Below are 20,521 nucleotides of genomic sequence, written 5' to 3' on the forward strand. Positions count from 1 at the left end.
TTAAATTGATCTCTTGCCGCATTTGCAGGAAAAAAATAGAGCTAAAAAAACATCCAGAGAATAGCCATTTGTAGTAGAGAAAGCATGGGCCTCTTGTATTTTCAATCCAATTTCAGCAAGCAATGAAGCTAACTAACGCAAAACCGAAGCATAAGTGTTATCAAAATCCAGATAAAAGAACATTTACAGTTCAATGGAATCATTCTCATGGAGCTGAATCATTCAACAAAGGAAAAAGACCCAAATACTCAATGTGTATCAACAACTTAAAACACTACCAAATATGCAGTAATCACAATTGCATCAATTATTTAGATGAAAATAACATGTATACATCTATTGAGAACAGTGCATCTATGAAGAAATCAATATTAAAATCTGATAAGTGAAAATCAATATTAAAAGTATATCATGTCATTAGTATTGTGATCTATAAAGAAATTTCAGTTCATCTAACAACACCTTAGGATGATTTCTCATTCAAACAATAAATAACATCCAAATGTGATCTCAATGTCAGACCAATCTGCCTTGTGCTCATGTCACCTAAATTTAGATTATAATGTATGAGGAAAGAGGATACAGACATAGCACCATATAATTTAATGCAACAAAAAAAGATTTAAAATATGATTCAGTCAGACATCACTAAAAAAGAGTATCAGACACTCTTCTATTATTTATTTTCCAAGAGAGAGCATCGTTGGAACAAAAGACTTTTAAGTATATTGCAATAAATGAAGAACAATGTATTCATCATTTACATCTTCCTCAATACACAGGTTCTATTTCTCCAACTTCTGTCATCATAATATATCAGCTGCAGAACACCTTGGGGTTAGCAAACTCGGCGAGTTTAGTCCCTAACTAAGATACTGTTTTTTAGGTTGGTTAGGGACCGATCCGATCAACTCGAGCAAGTCACGAGCTGACTTGCCAAGTTTGCTAACCATGCTGCAAAGAACTTGAATCAACCTTTATCTATTCAAATCTCGTTACACAGATACATCTCAATGAAAAGATGGATGAGACTTTGTGAGACCTTTCTTCTTCTTCTTCTTCTTCTTCTTCTTCTTCTTCTTCTTCTTCTTCTTCTTCTTCTTCTTCTTCTTCTTCTTCTTACGAAAGGCGAGTGAGAGATGAGAGAGAGCACTTCGAGTGAGAGAGACTGTGTGTGAGAGACGAGAGAGAGAGAGCATGAGAGAAATAAAACAGTAGGGCCCCCGACCCTAATTTTTGGTCAAATGGGAGTTTTGACCCTCATTTGACCAAAAATCCGAGGAATATATGCCTCACCTTGAGGCGCGCCTCGCCCCGAGGCATCCGCCTCAAGGCGTATGAGGCGCACGCCTCGGGGCTTTTGCGCTTTATACCTGCTCCTCAAGGCATAAAGACCCTCGCCTTGAGGCGAAGCGCGCTTTTTGCGCCTTGAGGCACGTTTTTAATAACATTGGGCAAGCCCAAAGGGAAACTGCAAAAAGTTTTTGTCGTCCGGGGCTAGCCAATGGCAAATCTTTTGTCGTCGGCTAGCAAACAGGAAAAATATTGATATATTTCCTCAATATGCATTACATATTTGAATGTACCATTGTTAATGAAGCACTTTATTTTCCTTTAAGAAGTCATCATTCATGAAATTATGGATTTGAAAATTTTCTGAAAACTCGATTGCCGATATAAGCTTCCAAAAAATTCATGGTAAATAAATGAAGGAAACAAAAAGCATCATAAAGATATTTCAGCAAGCATACCCAAGTGGGTCTAGCCAAATCTAATCAATATCACCTACAGATCCTTTTTTTGGTCAAGAAACTGCAGTATGTTGTTCAACATGGAAGAACCTCTATTTAGAGCTTGGACCAGTGTTACCGATATCGTCGATATTTTGAAAATATCGTGATAATATCAGTGATTTAAGGTCAGCCAATTTTATTGGCAATATATCACGATATTTTCAATATATCACGATATTTTCAATATATTACCAAAATCAAAATATCAAGATATTTTCAAGATAATATTGCGATGTTTTTTGGAAAACTCGTTTTTAAATATTTTAATCTTAAGCTTTCTATTTTTTTCTCTTTTATATTATAAAACCTTTTAAAACTTGCTTATTTGCATTTTTGCAAGGAAAATAATGCAAGACTTATTATTTTATTTTATTTTTATTATTTTTTATATTTTTCATTTTTTAAACTTCCAAGATTTTCCCGAGAAAAAACCAATTTTTGATAATCTCTCCGAGAAAAAACCCTCGGCAAGAAATTACCTTGAACAATATAGGTGACTATGGATTGGACCAGTATTGCACAAGTAAACCTAATCACATGAATAAATAAGCATGACAATACAAGAATCATTACAAAGTTAGCTTAACCTTGTTTACTACAATATCCAGCTACATCCCATTGTCTATTATTATTTTCACCACAGAAATATTCAATGATGCTTTCAGTCGAGAGCTTCGACTTGTATCATCAAGTTATAATGATAGTTTGATCTTCAATCATGTTCTCCAGATATGTATAAATATTTGACATTAAATATCAAGGTTACAAGATTCAGGTCCACGTCAGGCTCATACTTCAATTTTTTGATATCACCAGTTTTTTGGTTTTTAAATTAAATTGTTCCTGATAATGTAACATCAATCAAATTTAGTTTCAGTCACATATTTACAACAAGATCAGTGGTGGAAGAGTCACTTGTCTGTGCATCAGAACTCCAATTCTCTGAGCATAAATAATAATTAGTGTCAGTCCAGGAGAATCATACAAGTTCATTATTTCATCCAGAGCTATTTGTAGTGTTACACTACAATAAAAAAACATAGTTCTTGCAATTGGATGTTTCCTAGTCAAGTTAGTGAATGCTAGAATTTAATCTTCTTCACCCAACAATCCACATCAGAAAAGGGAACAATAGGAAACAAAAAAGAAAGAGAAAATAATTCAATCAGATAAGAAAAGGGATAACGTATGCAAATCCATATTGATATTGTTAGCAATCACTAAAGCAGTGAGTCATCTGTAACGCTCATCAAGCACACCTTTCCAAGGAAAAAGGTGATTGTTTCTAATTATTTGCTGAAATGCATAAAGAACCACTATGATCACTTACAGATGAAAATTAACTATCAAATATTATACAAAATGAAAACATCAGATATGACCTTTTATGTCAGCAAGTTATGAAGGGCCTACGTAGGAAGACAACTATAATGATCAACAATGAAATTAAATATACCTTTAACTACATGAACACTCTCGCCTAACTTTGGATTCCATATCCTTAGTGATGCATCATCAGAGCCAGTGCAAATAGCTTTACCTTCAGCACAGCAGACATTAGCAAAGTTAGAATAACATAAAAGTATCTAGTAGCATTTGGTAGGGTGTGCAGAAATGGTCAATGACAACTACGGTCAGGGTTCACTAATCATAACCATGTAACTGACAATTTTCAATGCATTTCCTTGAACCATCTAGAAAAGTAAATTTTTTTCACACAATCGAAGATTAAAGGCAGACCATTTCAAGGAAATTAACAATAAAGAAGTACAGCAAAATATAATATGTATAAACCCGAAGCCTTAAGCGGGTAATACAGATATATTTTCCACTGCAAAGATGAATCACAAGTAGCATAACCCAAATGAAAAACACATGCTGTAGCATCAACTACATGAGTAAACTGGATATAACCAGCCAACTCTTAGCCCCCACTCCAAGTGGAAAAAGTGAGAAAAAGGAATTGGTTGTTTAAAATTTTCAGTACCATCAGGTGTAAAATCCCCACATGTAACGGAGTCACCATGCCCTGTGAACACATTAAGGCAAGCATTTTTTTCAGCATTCCACATCCAAACACTACAGTCATCTGAACCTGCCAACACTACATGTCCTCTCGGATGCCACTGGACCCACTGTCAATTGATCCAAAAAAAGAAGGGGTCAACTATACAGTGAAAATCAAAGAACTTAAGTAGAAACTAAGCGAACCTAAGAGGGGAAATAATAATTACAGGCTTCTAAGAAGTTCACCTCTATGCTTCCTCCAGGACCGCTCAGAGTGCATTTAAGGCTACCAGAAGATGCATCCCAGATTCGAATAGTCCCCTCAAAACTTCCAGAAGCAACTAACTGTCCATCATTACTGAAGGATAACGAAGAAACTGAATCTGTGTGTCCTGCACAATGAAAAGGAAGTTTTAAAAAGTCTAGTTCATAATCAAACAATGATCCACAATATTGCAAATGTGAATAAGGATCATCCCCTGAACCAGAGAGTACTAGAAATACTCTGTTTATACTTTTACTATGGTTCCATGAAGGTCAACTGCAACTATTAAATCAGTTTTTCCTCAAAATAGTTAGAATAGATTTAGGTTTGCACTATGTAATGACAAAAGAATTATTTCAAAGAACATCTACTTGTAGACTAGAATCAAGATAGAGTACAAGACACAATCTAGTAGATAAGAATCGCAGAGACAAGTTAATTCTCAATAACTGGGAAGAGAAAAGATTCTCATCAATAAAGCATAAATTGCTCAATGACATATGAGCCCCAATGGCTGTCCTAAAGAGAACAACAAAGTATTCAGGCATTAGTAAATCCAATTTGCTAAGGTCATATTTGACTAAATTTCTTACTTTTCAAATAATAACAGATAAATTGTTTATTCAAATAGAAGACCGCATACAGTGATTCAATACATTCTGGAATGATATACTTCAACTTCCAGAAAAAATAAACTACCATGACCAAAAAGACAGAAAAGAAAACTCCATCCTGTTTCAATAATAACATCCTTAAAATGTGCATTCTCACCAAATCCCGGAGAAATATACTACTATGAGAAAGATTGAAAAGAAACCACATCTTCCTTCAATGAAGACATCCTTAACAATGTATATTATGAAGGACAGAATCAAACCACGCAGAAGTTGGCGACCCTAAAAAGGTAAAATTTATAATGTTCAATAAAGTGCCCTTGTACCATCAAAACCAAAAGAAACCCAATTCCTCCAACCAAAATCGTAGCGTGTCAACATTGACAAGTTTCCTTACATTTTAAGTAAGCCTATAACTGAGTGAATTGCTCATGGAATACTTGGGGCTGTCCCTGACTAAGAGCACTTCATATTGCTCTCCTTGGAACAAAATGGAAGAGTGTGTTATGAAGAAGCCGCAGAGATGGAAATCTAAGTACCTCTCTATACCTGGGAAAGAGTTGTTGAGCAGGCAAAATCCTTGTCTATTCTAGCTTACTTAATGTCTATGTCACAGGGACTCGGCAAAAGAGCCCTCGCACTCGCGCCGATGTGACGCAGGTGAGGGTGTAGGTGCCGCACCAGGTGCGGCAAACACGTCAGAGAGAGAGAGAGAGGGTTGCATGCTGAACTTGGGTCGGGTCCAACTGAAACCCAACCCGAACCCCAACTCTCTCTCTCTCTCTCTCTCTCTCTCTCTCTCTCTCTCTCTCTCTCTCTCTCCTCTCTCTCTCTCTCTCTCTCTCTCTCTCTCTCTTGCTATTTTTCCCTGTCTCCACCCTAGCCAGCGGGAGAATAAGAAGAACAAGGGGAGGAGAAGACGAAGCAACGAGAGAGAGAGAGAGAGTGGTCCTCCTCGTTCTTCTTCTTTGCATGGAGAGAGAGAGAGAGAGTGGTCCTCCTCGTTCTTCTTCTTCGCATCGAGAGAGAGAGAGAAATGATCCTCCGCATTTATGAAAAAAACCAAAGGATGACATGATGTGATGCTCCCTCGCGCTGCACTACTCCTCGGGGACGAAGTCCATGCGGCGCTCGCGCTCCTCCTCGTATAGCTTGAGGGAGATGTCGCGGACGGGGCCGCACTGGATGCTCTTCATGAGGTGGGTGGAGAACACCGTGATCTTGTTGCGAAGGCATTTGGAGGGGATGATGGCCACCTCCTCCGAGATCTTCTTGTTAGTGTGGAAGTCAAGGGTCATACTCGAGTAGTACCACTCAATCACCAGTCTCGACGATTTCTTCACCATCTTCGGCCTCACTCGCCCCATCCCTCTTGTTGCAGAGAAGATCGAAGAGGAGCCCTAGATCTCAAGGAAAGAGAGGAGGGAGGTTTAGGGTTTCTATGTTCTTCCTCTTCGCATAGTGGAAACGGCCATAGAGATTAGAGATTCAAAGATAGGAGACACACACGGTAGGGTTTTCAAGTTGATCGGGTTTGGACCAATATCTGATCCGAATTTGTTTATGGGTTAACGTTTGGTGCTTTTGAAGCACGGAACTATTGAGCTGAAAATTTATTGGTTCAAGCTTTATCTAACGGAGCACATAGATGTCTTCATTGTGGCTCCTTTGCTAAGGATCAAACCTTGGATCGTTTTATTTCAAACTAAAAATATGATTATTTGATTCATGAAATTTTAGTATGTGTGAGCCGTTGATTTTTGAAGCCCTTAAAAACCTGGTTTACATGTCACAATCATGTGATTCAAAACATGTTTTCTATTAAATAAACCTTTCTGATCACATCCATAAAGGAAAAAAGATCGATTATACACTTTTAGTGTTATAACTGAACCATTCTTGGATCCAACCCAGACCAGATTTGAATTAGGCTTGGATCTGACCCAGGTCTGAATTAGGCCTGGGTCTGATCTGATCCAGGTCTGATTCAGACCTGAGTCTAACCTATACAAGAATCAGACTTGGATATGATCTAGGTCTGAGTCAAACTTGGGTCAAAGTCAAGATTAAAATATAATATATATATATATATATATATATCATTCTTGGGTCAGACCCAGACTTGTGTCTGATAAATATCTGAATCAGACCTGAGTCTGACCCAGGTCTCAATCAGGTTGGGGTCTGGACTCTGGTCTAGGTCCGAGTCAAACTTGGGTAAAAAAATTTATTTTAACCCTTATAAAAAAGAAAAGACCGCACCCGCACCTATATAACAGGTGCGAGTCAAACTTGGGTAAAAAGATTTTATATATATATATACCCTCTCGTACCCCCGCACCCAAGTATTTTTAAAGTGCCATATCACCACATGTGCACCTATGTGACATAGCTTAATGTCCATTTTCTACCTTACAAGGAAAAATGAGAAAAGGTTAAATAGAGATTTCAGGAATTTTCTGCGGAAAGGTAGAAAAGAGGCAAGGGTGTTACATTGGTGTCATGGAATTAGCTTCCAGATTGAGGTGTGTTTGCATAGGGTCATTTGCTTTTGGCTGTGAACTCTCATCACTTTTTATTTAACTTCTTGTTTTTAATAAAATTACCTTTCTTAACCGAAAAAAACAAATAGTAAGCCTATTACTGGAAAGTGTATTTAGCTAGTTTTGCGATTATATTGTCAGGATCATGATAATCCACGTTGACTTATTTCAATGCCTCTTATAGCAGGTTTTATCCTTTTGCTTTTACCTATGGCTTGCCAGCAGCACCTTGTCTTCCACCTTTCTTTTGGTAAGCAAGCTGGAGATGACCCTTGATGAGATTTAAACATGAGACTTCACTAATGATAATTCAGATACAATGTTCAACCCAACACGTTGCCTGATTTCTCCATACAAAATTATTTTGTTTCTTTCCAACGATTCAAGTGTTACTTCAATTATTACCAAAGAAGATATTGATAAAAGCAACCATACACACATATTGATAAAAGCAATCTCCCATAACTTTCTATAAGAGTAATGACCTTAGAACTCGGAAGAAATATCTTCGCAATTGTGAAGTTACAGGCAAGTACAGAAACATTGAAGGAAATGTACATATTATATAATTCCTGTACAGTGGCAATGCTGGTGATGCTCTGAAGACAAGGATTTAAAATAATATTCAGAAACAGTACAAAGACACCTGAGAGCTCCAAACACAAGTCTAGCTGGCCAATCTTCCAAATAAATCCCTTGTCATCCCCACCTCCAGTTACCACCAATGCAGGATCTGTTGGACTACATGCAACAGAATACAGTTCACCTGCCAAAATGCCAAAATAACTGATATCAGAAGAACATCATTAATAGATAATAGCTGAATAATATCTCAGACATGTTCATATATGTGCAAAATAATAAAGTGATTCAGGTTTCAAGCACGTGTTGCTAAACCAAGATAAACTTCATACAAGCACAACCCTGAAATAATGATACCGTGAATATACTAGTACTGTTGTCCATGTGTCCCCAGTGAAGGAGAAGAGCAACCATATATTATGGCGTAAACAAGAAAAGGATTGTTTTAACCTTCAATGATTTATTGCATATTTTGCAAATTAGACCCTAAAAATGAGATTTCTATACTTAGTGAAAACCATGCATTAGATTGGAGTACTTTTATATCCATACATACAAAATAATCTAAAAATCAATGGCTCGTGTTGCATCTAAAATTTAAAATAAAAAAGTTCATGTTTTCTAATTGAAATAATCCAATCCAGGGCATCTTTTCTACTAAACAAACAATGATAAACACATCTGCAGATTCAGATTAATACCACGTGCAACTACGGCTGGTAAATGAGCCAGAGCCAAGATTGAGGTGTTCAAGCTTGCTTCTTTCTGTGGCAAGCCAAGCCAAACTCGAGCTTATAACGAGCCCAAGCTAAACAAGAGGAGCTCGAGCTTGTTTAAAAAAACATACATTTTTTCAAAACTGGAAGTAACAGGAATCAAACTGTAGGTCTATTAAGCCGAGCTTAAGCTAGCTCATTTACAAAAAAAAAAAACTGTTTCAAAGCTGGAAACAATAACATTTTATCTCTTAACATATTGCTTGCAAGCTAAATACTTCAACCATTCATTCGACACTACACTATGTGATGTAAAATACACTTAAAATATATATATTACTACTTACGAGCCTATACGAACTGAGCCGAGTCAAACACTTATCACGCATGTTCAGCTCAGCAAGCCTGTTTTACAAGTTTGAAAGAGTTGTTTAGGAGCCAACCACGAGCTGAGCTACAAGTGGCCCGTCTCCTTTCCCAACCAAACCTGTAAGACTGAGAACTAAGTGAAAGAACTGGTACCTGTGTGTATACAAAGCTGTCACAAGAAGAGAGAAGACAATATGTAGGAAACTAACATTAATAGGAAACCCAGAATCAATATGAAACCAGGAACGTCAGCTATATTGGGTATGGGTTTGGATCCGGATCCAAACCCAGACCCAATGTTGTTATCTATTAATAGCCCCCCCCCCTCAAGTGGACAACTTGGATTTCACATACCAAAATTTTTGCTTTGTCAAACCCTTGTTGAAGAGATCTGCAATCTGATTTTCTGAACCGACGAATCAGGCCTCAAGTTCACCATCTGCAATTTTACTTCTGATGAAGTGCTATCTAATCAATTTTTATATACTTGATCTTTCGATGATAAACAGGATTCAATGAAATTTTGATGGCACTCTGATTGTCACAAAATAAAACTGACCTAGGGACTGATGCAGGGCAGGACCCGATTGGGTCCATCGTGCCACCCGATCCGCCACAAAGGGCAGATGAAGGACCCCGCGTGTATGACTCACTTGCAGGGACGGAGCCACGACGCAGGGAGGTACCCCTGCGCACCTACGCCAGGCGTGGTGGAGTTCACACGCCCCAGAACCAGCTGCAGATAGAGGCTGACCCGGATCGTGGATCAGATCCAAATTTGGATCTGTGACCCGGGTCCAGTAAATAGCTTTTAAGAGGCCATTCCTAGGGTTGCGTGGAGGCAGAGATGATTGAAAGCTCCAGCCGTCATTTCCTCCAGCAGTTTTCCTATTCTTTAATGCCTGCATACTGTTTTTCCCTTTACGTTCTTTATTGTTATTGATTTTTCCCATTGTTTAGTGCAACGGTTTGATTTTAATAAAGAGTTTCAGACACACCGATTCACGGTGGGCCTTTGTTTCACTCCTCCTCCAACGTGGGCTGCATCAAAGTGGTATCAGAGCAGCACCCATCTTCATCAGCGAGATGGCTCTTGAAGCAGGGAGCGATCCGATGCGAGGCGAGGAACGTGAGGAGGCTGGCAGCGAAGACCCCTTACTGCGTGTCATGGACGTACTGATGAAAATCCAAGAGAACATGCTGCGAATGAGTAGGGATATCGCCGGCCTGTCAAAGAGGATGGACGGGTTTGAAGATCGCGTGACAACGATCGAGAAACCCCAAGAGCCGTGTGCAACACTGTGCGCAGGCCTCGTCGAGGGCGCAGCCGCAGGTCCACTTCCCAGCGTTACCGCATCCCTGCAGCCGACGCAAATCCAGCAGGGTCGAAGCACCGCGTTCCTGCCGGCGACAGCCACCGTCCCAGATCTGAGTAACTCGCATCAACACCAGGGAGCCCCGATGAGCAGCAACTCCCTGGTAATGGCCCCGCACTCCAAACAGCGTCCTCCTGCGTTGGGATCGTAGGACCGAACCTGCTGGTCCCCAGCAGTGCGCTGGGGCCACCTGCAGGTCCCGGCGCGTGGTCGCGCGTACCTGGGGCTACGCTGCAGGGCGACCCGAGCCTGCAGTGTCCCAGCCTTGCGTTGGGCCCACCTGCAGGTCCTGGGTCATTGCAGGGCACCATGCACGAGGTGCTGCAGATGGATCTGGGTCGGCAGGGCCCAGCGTCACACTGGGCCCAGTTGTAGACCCGAGTTCGTCTGTCCGAACCAGGGGAGAGTCATCTCTCCCTCCCGATCCCGCGCAGGGAGGCTCCGAAACAGTACCTCTACGAGTGGGGTCGGGCCAAAACCATTGGGGTGGACCTGACGCCAGAGGGTCCAACCCGATTTTTGTTCCAGCAGGGCACAGGCCCGTTTCGGTGGGACCAACCCTTGGGTCCCAGGGAGCGGGTTTGGGTCTAGACATCCCTTACCCAACCTACCTAGTTGGTCCAGGTGCGCGGGCAACCCCGAACCAGAACCAACCCAGTAATTTTGACTTTCAAAGTAGATCCCATGCCGATCCTAGCCCATATCGGACCCGAACGGAGCTCAAGTTTGGATTTGAGCCGGGTCAAAACCAGACCCATAATCTCTTGGATCGGGGATCGAGTTCAGACCAAGCCTATTATCCCCACAACTCGAACCTCGATCCAACCCATCCATATCTGGGTCCGACGAGTAGTGTAGGAATGGGTCTGATCCATATCCCATCGGGCAAATCAACCCATCCATATACCCACCAGACCCCATACCCAAATCCAAACCCACTTGTCTACCCAACCCTGACCCAGAACCCAACACAGCATCCGATCCAACACCATACTCATAACCCACAACCATATTACACCAACTCTACCCGCCAGGAACCTGAACCCCACCCGAACCGTCAACCCCCCCTTGGACTTCACGTCATTCCAGTACCACAATACCGGCCGCAGATGGTGCCCGTCCACGGGCAAACCAGACCGAGGCAATGTCAGCAAGAACCGGCGCGCCCTGACTGCCGACCCCCCGTCGGGAGAGTTCGACAGCACCAGCATCCAGGCGAGCAACACCACACTACGGCCAACGAAGCAGTATGGGACGACGACATTTTCTGGAACGAGCATCCTGCAGGACTGGTAGAACCACAACAACAGAGAGCACCCGACCACTCCTCCACTTATGGTGTGAAACTGGATCTTCCGAAGTTTGCAGGACGATTCGACGCGGAGCAGTTTTTCGACTGGTCTTATGCAGTGCAGTTCTTCTTCGACTATCATACCGTCGCTGAGCATCGTCGTGTTTCGCTAGCATCTACGCGCTTAAGAGGCCTAGCGCAGACATGGTGGGTGGAGCTACAACGATCGAGAGAGCGGCAGGGATTAGAGCGTGTACAGTCGTGGGAGGAAATGCAAAGATTGATGCAGTCAAAATTCGTGCCTTCTGATCACGCCGAGCGAGCCTACAAGGAATACCTGACCCTGCGTCAAGGCTCCCGAACTGTAGCAGAATACACCGCAGAGTTCCATCGTCTTTCCCTGCATGTGCAGATCAAGGAAACAGCTCGTCAGCAGGTCACGAGGTACATTTCAGGTCTCCATCCTGCTATCTCTGACGATTTTAGTTGTGTCACAGTGGAGACATTAGATCAAGCCAGCAGTTACGCCATGAACATCGAGGACAAGTTGAAGCAGAGGCAAGAATATAGGACGACCCGTAGTGAGCCCACCAGTCGACCCAAGCTGAGTTTCCCAACCAGGGGAGCAAGCTCCCCTAGTGATTCAAAGCCTAGAGCAGACCTTAGCAAACCTGACCAATCAGGCCCAGCTTTCCACACCCGGTCCAAAGCCAAACCTAGTGAGTCGACCCTTCGTTGTTTTAGGCGTCAAGAGTTAGGACATGTCGCGTCCAAGTGTCCCACCGTGAGCAGAAACACCCATCTTGTTGAAGGAATTGTAGAGTCTGCAAGTGAGAGTGGTAGTGATGACACGTCATTAGTTGAAGTTGAGGATGAGAGGGGAGTTATAGAGTTCGACGGCAACGTCGAAAGTTTGTTGTCCATCTGTCATGTGTTGACCACACCCCGAGAATCGGCCCCATCCAAATGGCTAAGGAATAACATTTTTAGGACCCGGTGCAACTGTGAGGGGCACGTTTGTGATGTCATCATTGACACCGGAGCATGTGAGAACATGGTGTCTGAGAGTGTGGTGTCTACCTTGAAACTCAACACCGAAAAGTTGTCCCAACCCTATAAGATGGCCTGGTTCAAGAAAGGAAACGAGGTTCCCATCACTCAGCGATGCCTAGTCCGGTTTTCCATGGGGGAACACTACCACGATGAGGTGTGGTGTGATGTAGCCCCTATGCACGCGTGTCACATTCTTTTGGGTCGTCCCTGGCAGTTTGATCGCCAGACAACTCACGATGGCCGCAAGAACACATACTCATTTGTCTTTAATGGCCATAAGATAGTCCTTCTACCTATCAAGGAGACTGGTTTTCCCACTGTGGACAAACCTGAGCGAGTCCCCCGACTCGCAGGCCTCTCGTACCGGCTTTTCCTGAACCATTGTCAGGAAGATGGTTATTGTTATGCCCTAGTGGCAAAGCCAGTGATGAGTTCGTCAGTGTCCATTCCCGCGGACGTTGCCCCTCTTCTAGAGGAGTTCCGCGACATTATGTCGGATGAACTACCTGATGGATTACCTTCGGCAAGGGTAGTTCAGCATGCCATTGGCTTTGTGCCAGGGTCGAGTCTACCCAATCTTCCCGCATATCGCATGAACCCCACTGAGCATACTGAGTTATTAAGACAGGTTCAGGACTTGCTGCAAAAGGGTTTCATTCGCGAGAGTGTTAGCCCTTGTGTCGTTCCCGCCTTACTTACTCCTAAGAAAGATGGGTCCATGTGCATGTGTGTCGATAGTCGTGCGATCAATCGCATCACCGTCAAATACCGTTTTCCTATTCCTCGTTTGGATGATATGTTTGATATGTTATCTGGTGCCTCCATTTTTTCTAAAATAGATCTAAAAAGCGGGTATCACCAGATTCGTATACGCGAAGGGGACGAGTGGAAAACGGCATTCAAGAGGCGTGATGGATTGTACGAGTGGTTAGTCATGCCATTTGGGTTATCTAATGCCCCAAGTACCTTTATGAACATGATGACCCAGGTCTTGCGTCCGTGTATTGGGAAGTTTGTTGTTGTCTACTTTGACGACATTTTGATCTATAGTTCCTCATTGTCCGATCATTTGAGTCACCTGCGTCAAGTCTTAGATATTTTGCGAAAAGAAAAATTGTATGTTAATGCCAAAAAGTGTGAGTTTATGACGTCCAGTGTCGTGTTCTTAGGGTTTATTGTGTCATCTGATGGCGTCAAGGCCGACCCCGCAAAAGTCCGCGCGATTGTCGATTGGCCTACCCCAAAGACTATAGGAGAGATCCGTAGTTTCCACGGGTTAGCCACTTTTTACCGACGTTTCGTGAGGAATTTTAGTACTCTTATGGCCCCCATCACGGAGTGCCTCAAAGGTACTAGTTTTCATTGGACGCCCGCGGCTGGCAAAGCCTTTACGACCATCAAAGAAAAAATGATCAGTGCTCCTGTCTTAGCTCTCCCAGATTTTAGTGCAGTCTTTGAGGTTGAATGTGATGCCTCCAAAGTGGGGATTGGCGCTGTCTTGAGTCAGAATCGTAGGCCCGTTGCCTTCTTTAGTGAGAAGCTGACTCAGGCCAGGTGCCAGTACTCCACTTACGATGTTGAGTTCTATGTCGTTGTACAAGCCCTTCGTTATTGGAGACATTATCTCATTTATAAGGAAATTGTCTTGTACACGGACCATGAGGCTTTAAAGTATATGAATAGTCAAAAGAAGTTGAGTGCTCGTCATGCCAAGTGGGTCAGCTTCTTGCAAGAGTACACCTTTTCGCTTCGCCATCAATCTGGTACCCTGAACAAGGTGGTTGACGCTCTTAGTAGGAAGAACAGCCTTCTGATGACTATGTCAGTGCAGGTCATTGGTTTCGAACAATGCAAGGAGTTATACCCCACAGACCCTGATTTTCACAAAGTCTGGGAAGGGTGCATCTCTTCATATCGCACCCTTGACCCCCGTTTTTGTATTCATAATGGTTACCTCTTCCGTGGTAACCAATTATGTGTGCCCAATTTCTCCCTTAGACTTCAGTTGATTTCTGAATTACATGAAGGAGGGTTAGCAGGGCATTTCGGGCATGATAAGACGTTCGCTCTCTTAGATGAACGATACTTTTGGCCCAAAATGCGCAAAGATGTTGTCAAGTTCATCCAAGGCTGTCATGTGTGTCAAGTGTCCAAGGGTCATCGTCAGAATAGTGGTCTGTATACTCCGTTACCCATTCCTGAACGGACGTGGGAGCACGTCTCCATGGATTTTATCGTGGGCCTTCCCCGCACACCACGTCGTTTTGATTCAATTTTAGTAGTTGTTGACCGGTTCTCCAAAATGGCTATCTTTGTCCTGTGTAAGCGCACCACCGATGCCTCTTTAGTCGCCTCATATTATTTCAAGGACGTTGCTCGTTTCCATGGTCTACCTCACACAATCACTTCTGATCGCGACACGCGTTTTATGAGCCACTTTTGGAAATCGTTATGGGCCTTGTTGAAGACTAAGCTTCAGTTCAGTAGTGCGTATCACCCTCAGACTGATGGCCAAACCGAAATTGTGAACCGCACCTTAGGAAATTTGTTACGGAGCCTAGTGGGCGAAAATGTCAAAACTTGGGATCTCGTATTGCCCCAAGCTGAGTTCGCCTATAACAACTCCATTAACCGTTCTACTGGTAAATCTCCGTTCCAAGTAGTGTATGGTCGGTCTCCCACCCATGTCGTTGATCTAGCCCCTATGTCAGATCTCTCAGCTCCAGCTCTGGATGCCTTTGATGTCGTCGAATATATGCGTGACATTCACAGACAAGCCCGGGCCAAACTTGTTGAAAGCTACGAGACCTACAAAGCTTTCGTAGATCAGGGTCGTCGTGATGTCCATTTTGAGGTCGGTCAACTTGTCTGGGTGTATCTGCGTCCAGAGCGTTTTCCTGTAGGCACCTATAGCAAATTAAGTCATAAGAAGTATGGCCCTTTTAAGATCCTTCAGCGATTGGGTTCGAATGCTTATCTCATTGAGTTGCCCGATGATTGGCATATTTCCCCTATTTTCAACGTGGCTGATCTATATGCTTACTGTGGCAACAACAAGTCGACAGAGCCGACTTCTTCCCAACCAGGGGAGAATGATGCAGGGCAGGACCCGATTGGGTCCATCGTGCCACCCGATCCGCCACAAAGGGCAGATGAAGGACCCCGCGTGTATGACTCACTTGCAGGGACGAAGCCACGACGCAGGGAGGTACCCCTGCGCACCTACGCCAGGCGTGGTGGAGTTCACACGCCCCAGAACCAGCTGCAGATAGAGGCTGACCCGAATCGTGGATCAGATCCAAATCTAGATCCGCGACCCAGGTCCAGTAAATAGCCTTTAAGAGGCCATTCCTAGGGTTGCGTGGAGGCAGAGATGATTGAAAGCTCCAGCCGTCATTTCCTCCAGCAGTTTTCCTATTCTTTAATGCCTGCATACTGTTTTTCCCTTTACGTTCTTTATTGTTATTGATTTTTCCCATTGTTTAGTGCAACTGTTTGATTTTAATAAAGAGTTTCAGCCACACCAATTCACGGTGGGCCTTTGTTTCACTCCTCCAACGTGGGCTGCATCAGGGACTATCTCATCTAGTTCATGTAACAGACTTCTTATCCATGTCACTCTGAGGTTGTTGTCATGGCTCGATATTCAACTTTTGCATTTGATCGTGCTATGGCCCGTTATTTACAACTGGATCAAGAAGCTAGATTACCTACAACAAATATACAATATCCTGAAATTGATCTTCTCAGATCTGGATCTCTTAACCAGTCAGCATCCGAATAAGCCATAACTATGAGGAGATTTTCTCTATGATCTCTTTTCTTATAGAACAGATCATCCCCTAGGGTACCTTTCAATTACTGGAGAATTCATTTTATTGCTTCCATACGGGTGGTTTTTGGTTGATGCATGAATGAAGACACTTCGTTTACTACATGCGCAACATTTAGTCTCTGAAAGGTAAGATATTACAGCATTCCAACAATACTCTTGTATTTAGTAGGATCATTATACAACTCTCCATCATTAAAGCTCAACTACTGGTGTACTGGGACAGGAGTTAATAAAGGCTTACAATCAGACATACATGTTTTGTGCAAGAGATCTATAATGTATTTATGTTGAGTCAAAATCAGACCATCTATTCTTTTATGAACCTCAACTCCGAAGAAGTATTTCAACTGGCTAAGATCCTTTATCTTAAAACGTTTGTTCAGCACCTCCTTTATTTCTTGAATATGTTCATTTGAGCTTCTTGTAATAATGATGTCACCCACGTATATAAGCAAAACAGTCATATGTCCTTTACCTTTGTGAATGAATAACGATTGATCGAGTGAAGATCTGTGGAAGCCATGTCTTTGTATTTTCAGAGAAAAACTCTTGAACCATGAACGAGAGGCTTGTTTTAGTCCATATATTGCCCTCTTAAGCCTGCACACATATTTAACTAGATTATTTTCATTGTATCCCTGTGGTTGTTTCATGTAGACTTCTTCTTTCAAGTCTCCATGTAAGAATGTATTTTTAACATCAAGTTGATTTAGAGCCTAACCATGATCCACTAATAGGGACAAGATGATACGTATTGTCCTCATTTTAACCACAGGATCGAACGTCTTCTCATAATATATATCATACTCTTGAGTAAAGCTCTTTGCTACAAGTTGAGCCTTATACCTTTCAATAGTCTCATCTGGTTTATACTTAATCTTATAAACTCGTTCTGACCTGTGACATTCTTACCTGAAGGCCTTTTAACCACTTTGCATGTTTGTCATTCATATAATGCCTTCATTTTATCATTCATGGCTTCAATCCATTTATTATTCTGGATGGCTTGGGAATAAGAAATTGGTTCTTCTTGTTTTTCTATCTGCATAAGAAAAGACTGATGATCTATGATAAAATTTTCATAACTTACCCATCTTTCAATAGGATGTCTGGCCTTGTTTTATCTTTTGAACTTTGGTTGTATTATCATTTCATCAAATTGGGTGATAGTGTTTTTCATGTTTCCTAACTCCTGTCTGACTTCATTACCAGCTGCCCTTGGTTCTCCAACTTCAAAACCAACTGCTCCTTTATTTCTTCTGGTATAGATATGGCCTTCTTTATATCTTCTATCCATAGTTGTTTTTTCTTCAAAAACTTCTCTTTCCTGCTTGTGGTTCTCTGGAACTCCTTGTGGTGTGGAAACATCATTAGGCCCTGAAAACAGTTCTTCATCTAATCATGGCTGATAATATTCAATGTTGTCTTCCTTTATTCTCTGAACATGTTCTGCATTGGAATCAGACTCAAAGGAACTCTCATCAAACACCACATTTCTGGAAATACGAATACATTTATTTTTAATATCATAGTAAATGAATCATTCATAATTATCAGCATAACCAACAAAATTGCAAATATGAGCTCCAAATTCAAATTTATTTCTTTGAGTTTTATTTATATGAACATAACAAATGCACCCATAAGCTTGTAAAGAATCATAATCGGGATGCTTTCCAAATAGGGTATAATAAGGAGACTTGTAATTCAAAATCTTCATGGGCAATATATTTATAACGTGAACAACTGAGTGAAAAAACTCTCTCCAGATACATAAAGAAGTTTTTCTCGCATGCAACATCGCTAGGGCACTTTCAATAATATGGCAATGCTTTCTTTCTACAAGCCCATTTTGTTGAGGTGTGTAAGGGCAAGATACTTTTACGTTAATTCCACTATTTTCAAGATAAGTAATGAATTCCTTCGAAGATTACTCGCCTCCACCATCACACTAAAAATTGAGGACAAACATAGAGAATTAATTTTTGACTAACATATAGAATTTCGTGAATATATTGAACACTTTACGTTTATGCTTCATAAAATATATCCACTTATAATGAGAAAAATTATCAAAAGGAAACATAATAACGACTACCAGAAGAAGAAGCATTGAGCATTGGCCCCCATACATCATAATGTACAATTTTAAAAGGTTTTGAAGTTCTTTCATTCAAAAAATTAAAAGAAAGTACATTACTCTTTGCAATTTAACAACTTTGATAGATAACGCTAACAACCTCACATTCTAAACTAGACTCAGGGATAAGCTTACTAGAAACCAATTTTTCAATAAAAGCACGACTACAATGAATAAGACGATTGTGCCAGACATTGGCTTTATTTGGAACATAAGAGTTAAACATGACAGATGGACTGGATGACTCTATACTAAGCTTTGATATGGAACCAGCTGATTTGGACGTAAGATCCTCCTTCAAAATGTACATGTTTCATGATCTTTTCCCTTCAGTGAATATCTTCTTTGTGTGAAGATCCTTGACACAAAGAGAGGACGGAGTAAATACGACACATGAATTGGTATTATTAACTAGCTTACAAATTGAAATGAGATTCTTCTTGATGTTGAGAACAAAAAACACATTAAAGAGATTTAGGGAACTGGATTTAGACCAAGGAATAGACATATTTTCAATGTGTGTGATGGGGGTGACGAGTCCCATCTCCAGTAACAATACTATCCTTACCATGATAAGGAATCAAAGTTAAGAACTTACCCTTATCACTTGTATATGATTGGCAACTCCTAAATCAAGATACCACACCCCTTTCTCATTTTGTTTTAAATTGACTCCTGCAAGAGCAGCAAGTAGTAATTGTTTGTCCATTAAAAGTTGACCCTCTCCATTGTTTTGTCTACTACTCTAACCTCCAAATTGGGTCTTGTATTGATTTTTGTTATGTGTTCCCCTTATTATATCTGGGATCATCCTTGAACCAACAATTCGCTTTGATATGGCATAGTTTCTTGCATATGAAGCAAGTAGGAATAGGATGTCACCCTTGGGCAACAGTATTAGGGGGAATATTTGGTGTGGGCAAAATACCTCAACCTCCCTGATTGCCTCCACAACCACGTCCCCTGCCTCCTCTAAAATAGTCACCACTTCTACGACCTCGTGAAACATTAGTGACCAGAACTTCGTGAGCATCATTAGAGGCATCTGCATTAGCAGTAAGGGTCATCTCATAGTGTAATAATTTGGTCCTTAAACTCTTGAATGTGGGAATCATATCTGAGTTCTGTAAAGTGTTAGAGAAGACATGATAGTCAAGGCCAAGACCACTGAGAGCATGTTAAACCATATCCTTATCTGATATTTCATACCCAACCATTGCAAGTTGATTAGTGATGGTCTCATCTTATTAAGAAATTTCATGACTAACATGGAACTTTTCTTCAAATTCTTAAACTCCTTAAAAACATTACCCTGGATTTTGAGATTTGAGAGTATGTCTAGACTAATCTAGTCCAAAGTTGAAGAGTTGTGCAAATCATCAGGCACCCCAATGAAAACCTCTTGTGACAAAGTGGAGATAATATAAGCAACCAATGTCTGGTTTCATGAAATGAAATATGAATTTCTGACATGAACAGACGAAATTATGATCCCTTTGTCATCCTTTTCTTCTTTTATAACATACTCTGGTGGAGGGGCGATGAACCCATCAAGGTGTCCAAAGAGATCTTGACTCCTAATAAAGGGAGCTATTTGCCTTTTACAGGTCAGGAAATTAAAATTGTTCAATGTTTCATAAGCTACGACACAACTGAGGGTTTAGAAGAGGGTCCATGAATAAGAAAGGTAACAAGAGTAATAAAGATAACAGGAATATTCAACTTATCACGTCAGTATGAAGAACACAAGCTCAATATTTTGGCCGACTTTTGTTTTTTGGTTGGCAAACCACAACAACAGTGTTGTTGAAAACGCGCCTCAAGGCACAAAAAGTGTGCCTCGCCTCAAGGCAAGGGGATTTTTTTCTTGTGGTGCAAGCCAAAGGCACAACTATGCCTTAGGTGTGTGCCTCATATGCCTTAAGGTGCACCTCAGG

The 20,521-nt window shown here is 41.5% G+C and overlaps 1 protein-coding gene across 2 annotated transcripts in view; it reads right to left on the reverse strand.

Annotated features, from left to right (window-relative positions):
* LOC149837050 (uncharacterized) overlaps positions 1-20,521 on the reverse strand; it is an 81,144-nt gene that overhangs the window by 35,391 nt on the left and 25,232 nt on the right. For both annotated transcript variants that reach the window (XM_090005784.1, XM_090005783.1), the window contains 4 exons: positions 7,869-7,988; positions 4,047-4,192; positions 3,781-3,928; positions 3,250-3,333 (listed from right to left, as the gene is read on the reverse strand). In XM_090005784.1, the coding sequence (XP_089861910.1) occupies positions 3,250-3,333; positions 3,781-3,928; positions 4,047-4,192; positions 7,869-7,988 (498 nt within the window). The remainder of the gene's footprint in view (positions 1-3,249; positions 3,334-3,780; positions 3,929-4,046; positions 4,193-7,868; positions 7,989-20,521) is intronic.

This window comes from Nuphar pumila, chromosome 5 (assembly GCF_984573655.1).
Source record: "Nuphar pumila chromosome 5, dmNupPumi1.hap1.1, whole genome shotgun sequence".
In the NCBI taxonomy this organism is placed as follows: Eukaryota; Viridiplantae; Streptophyta; class Magnoliopsida; order Nymphaeales; family Nymphaeaceae; genus Nuphar; species Nuphar pumila.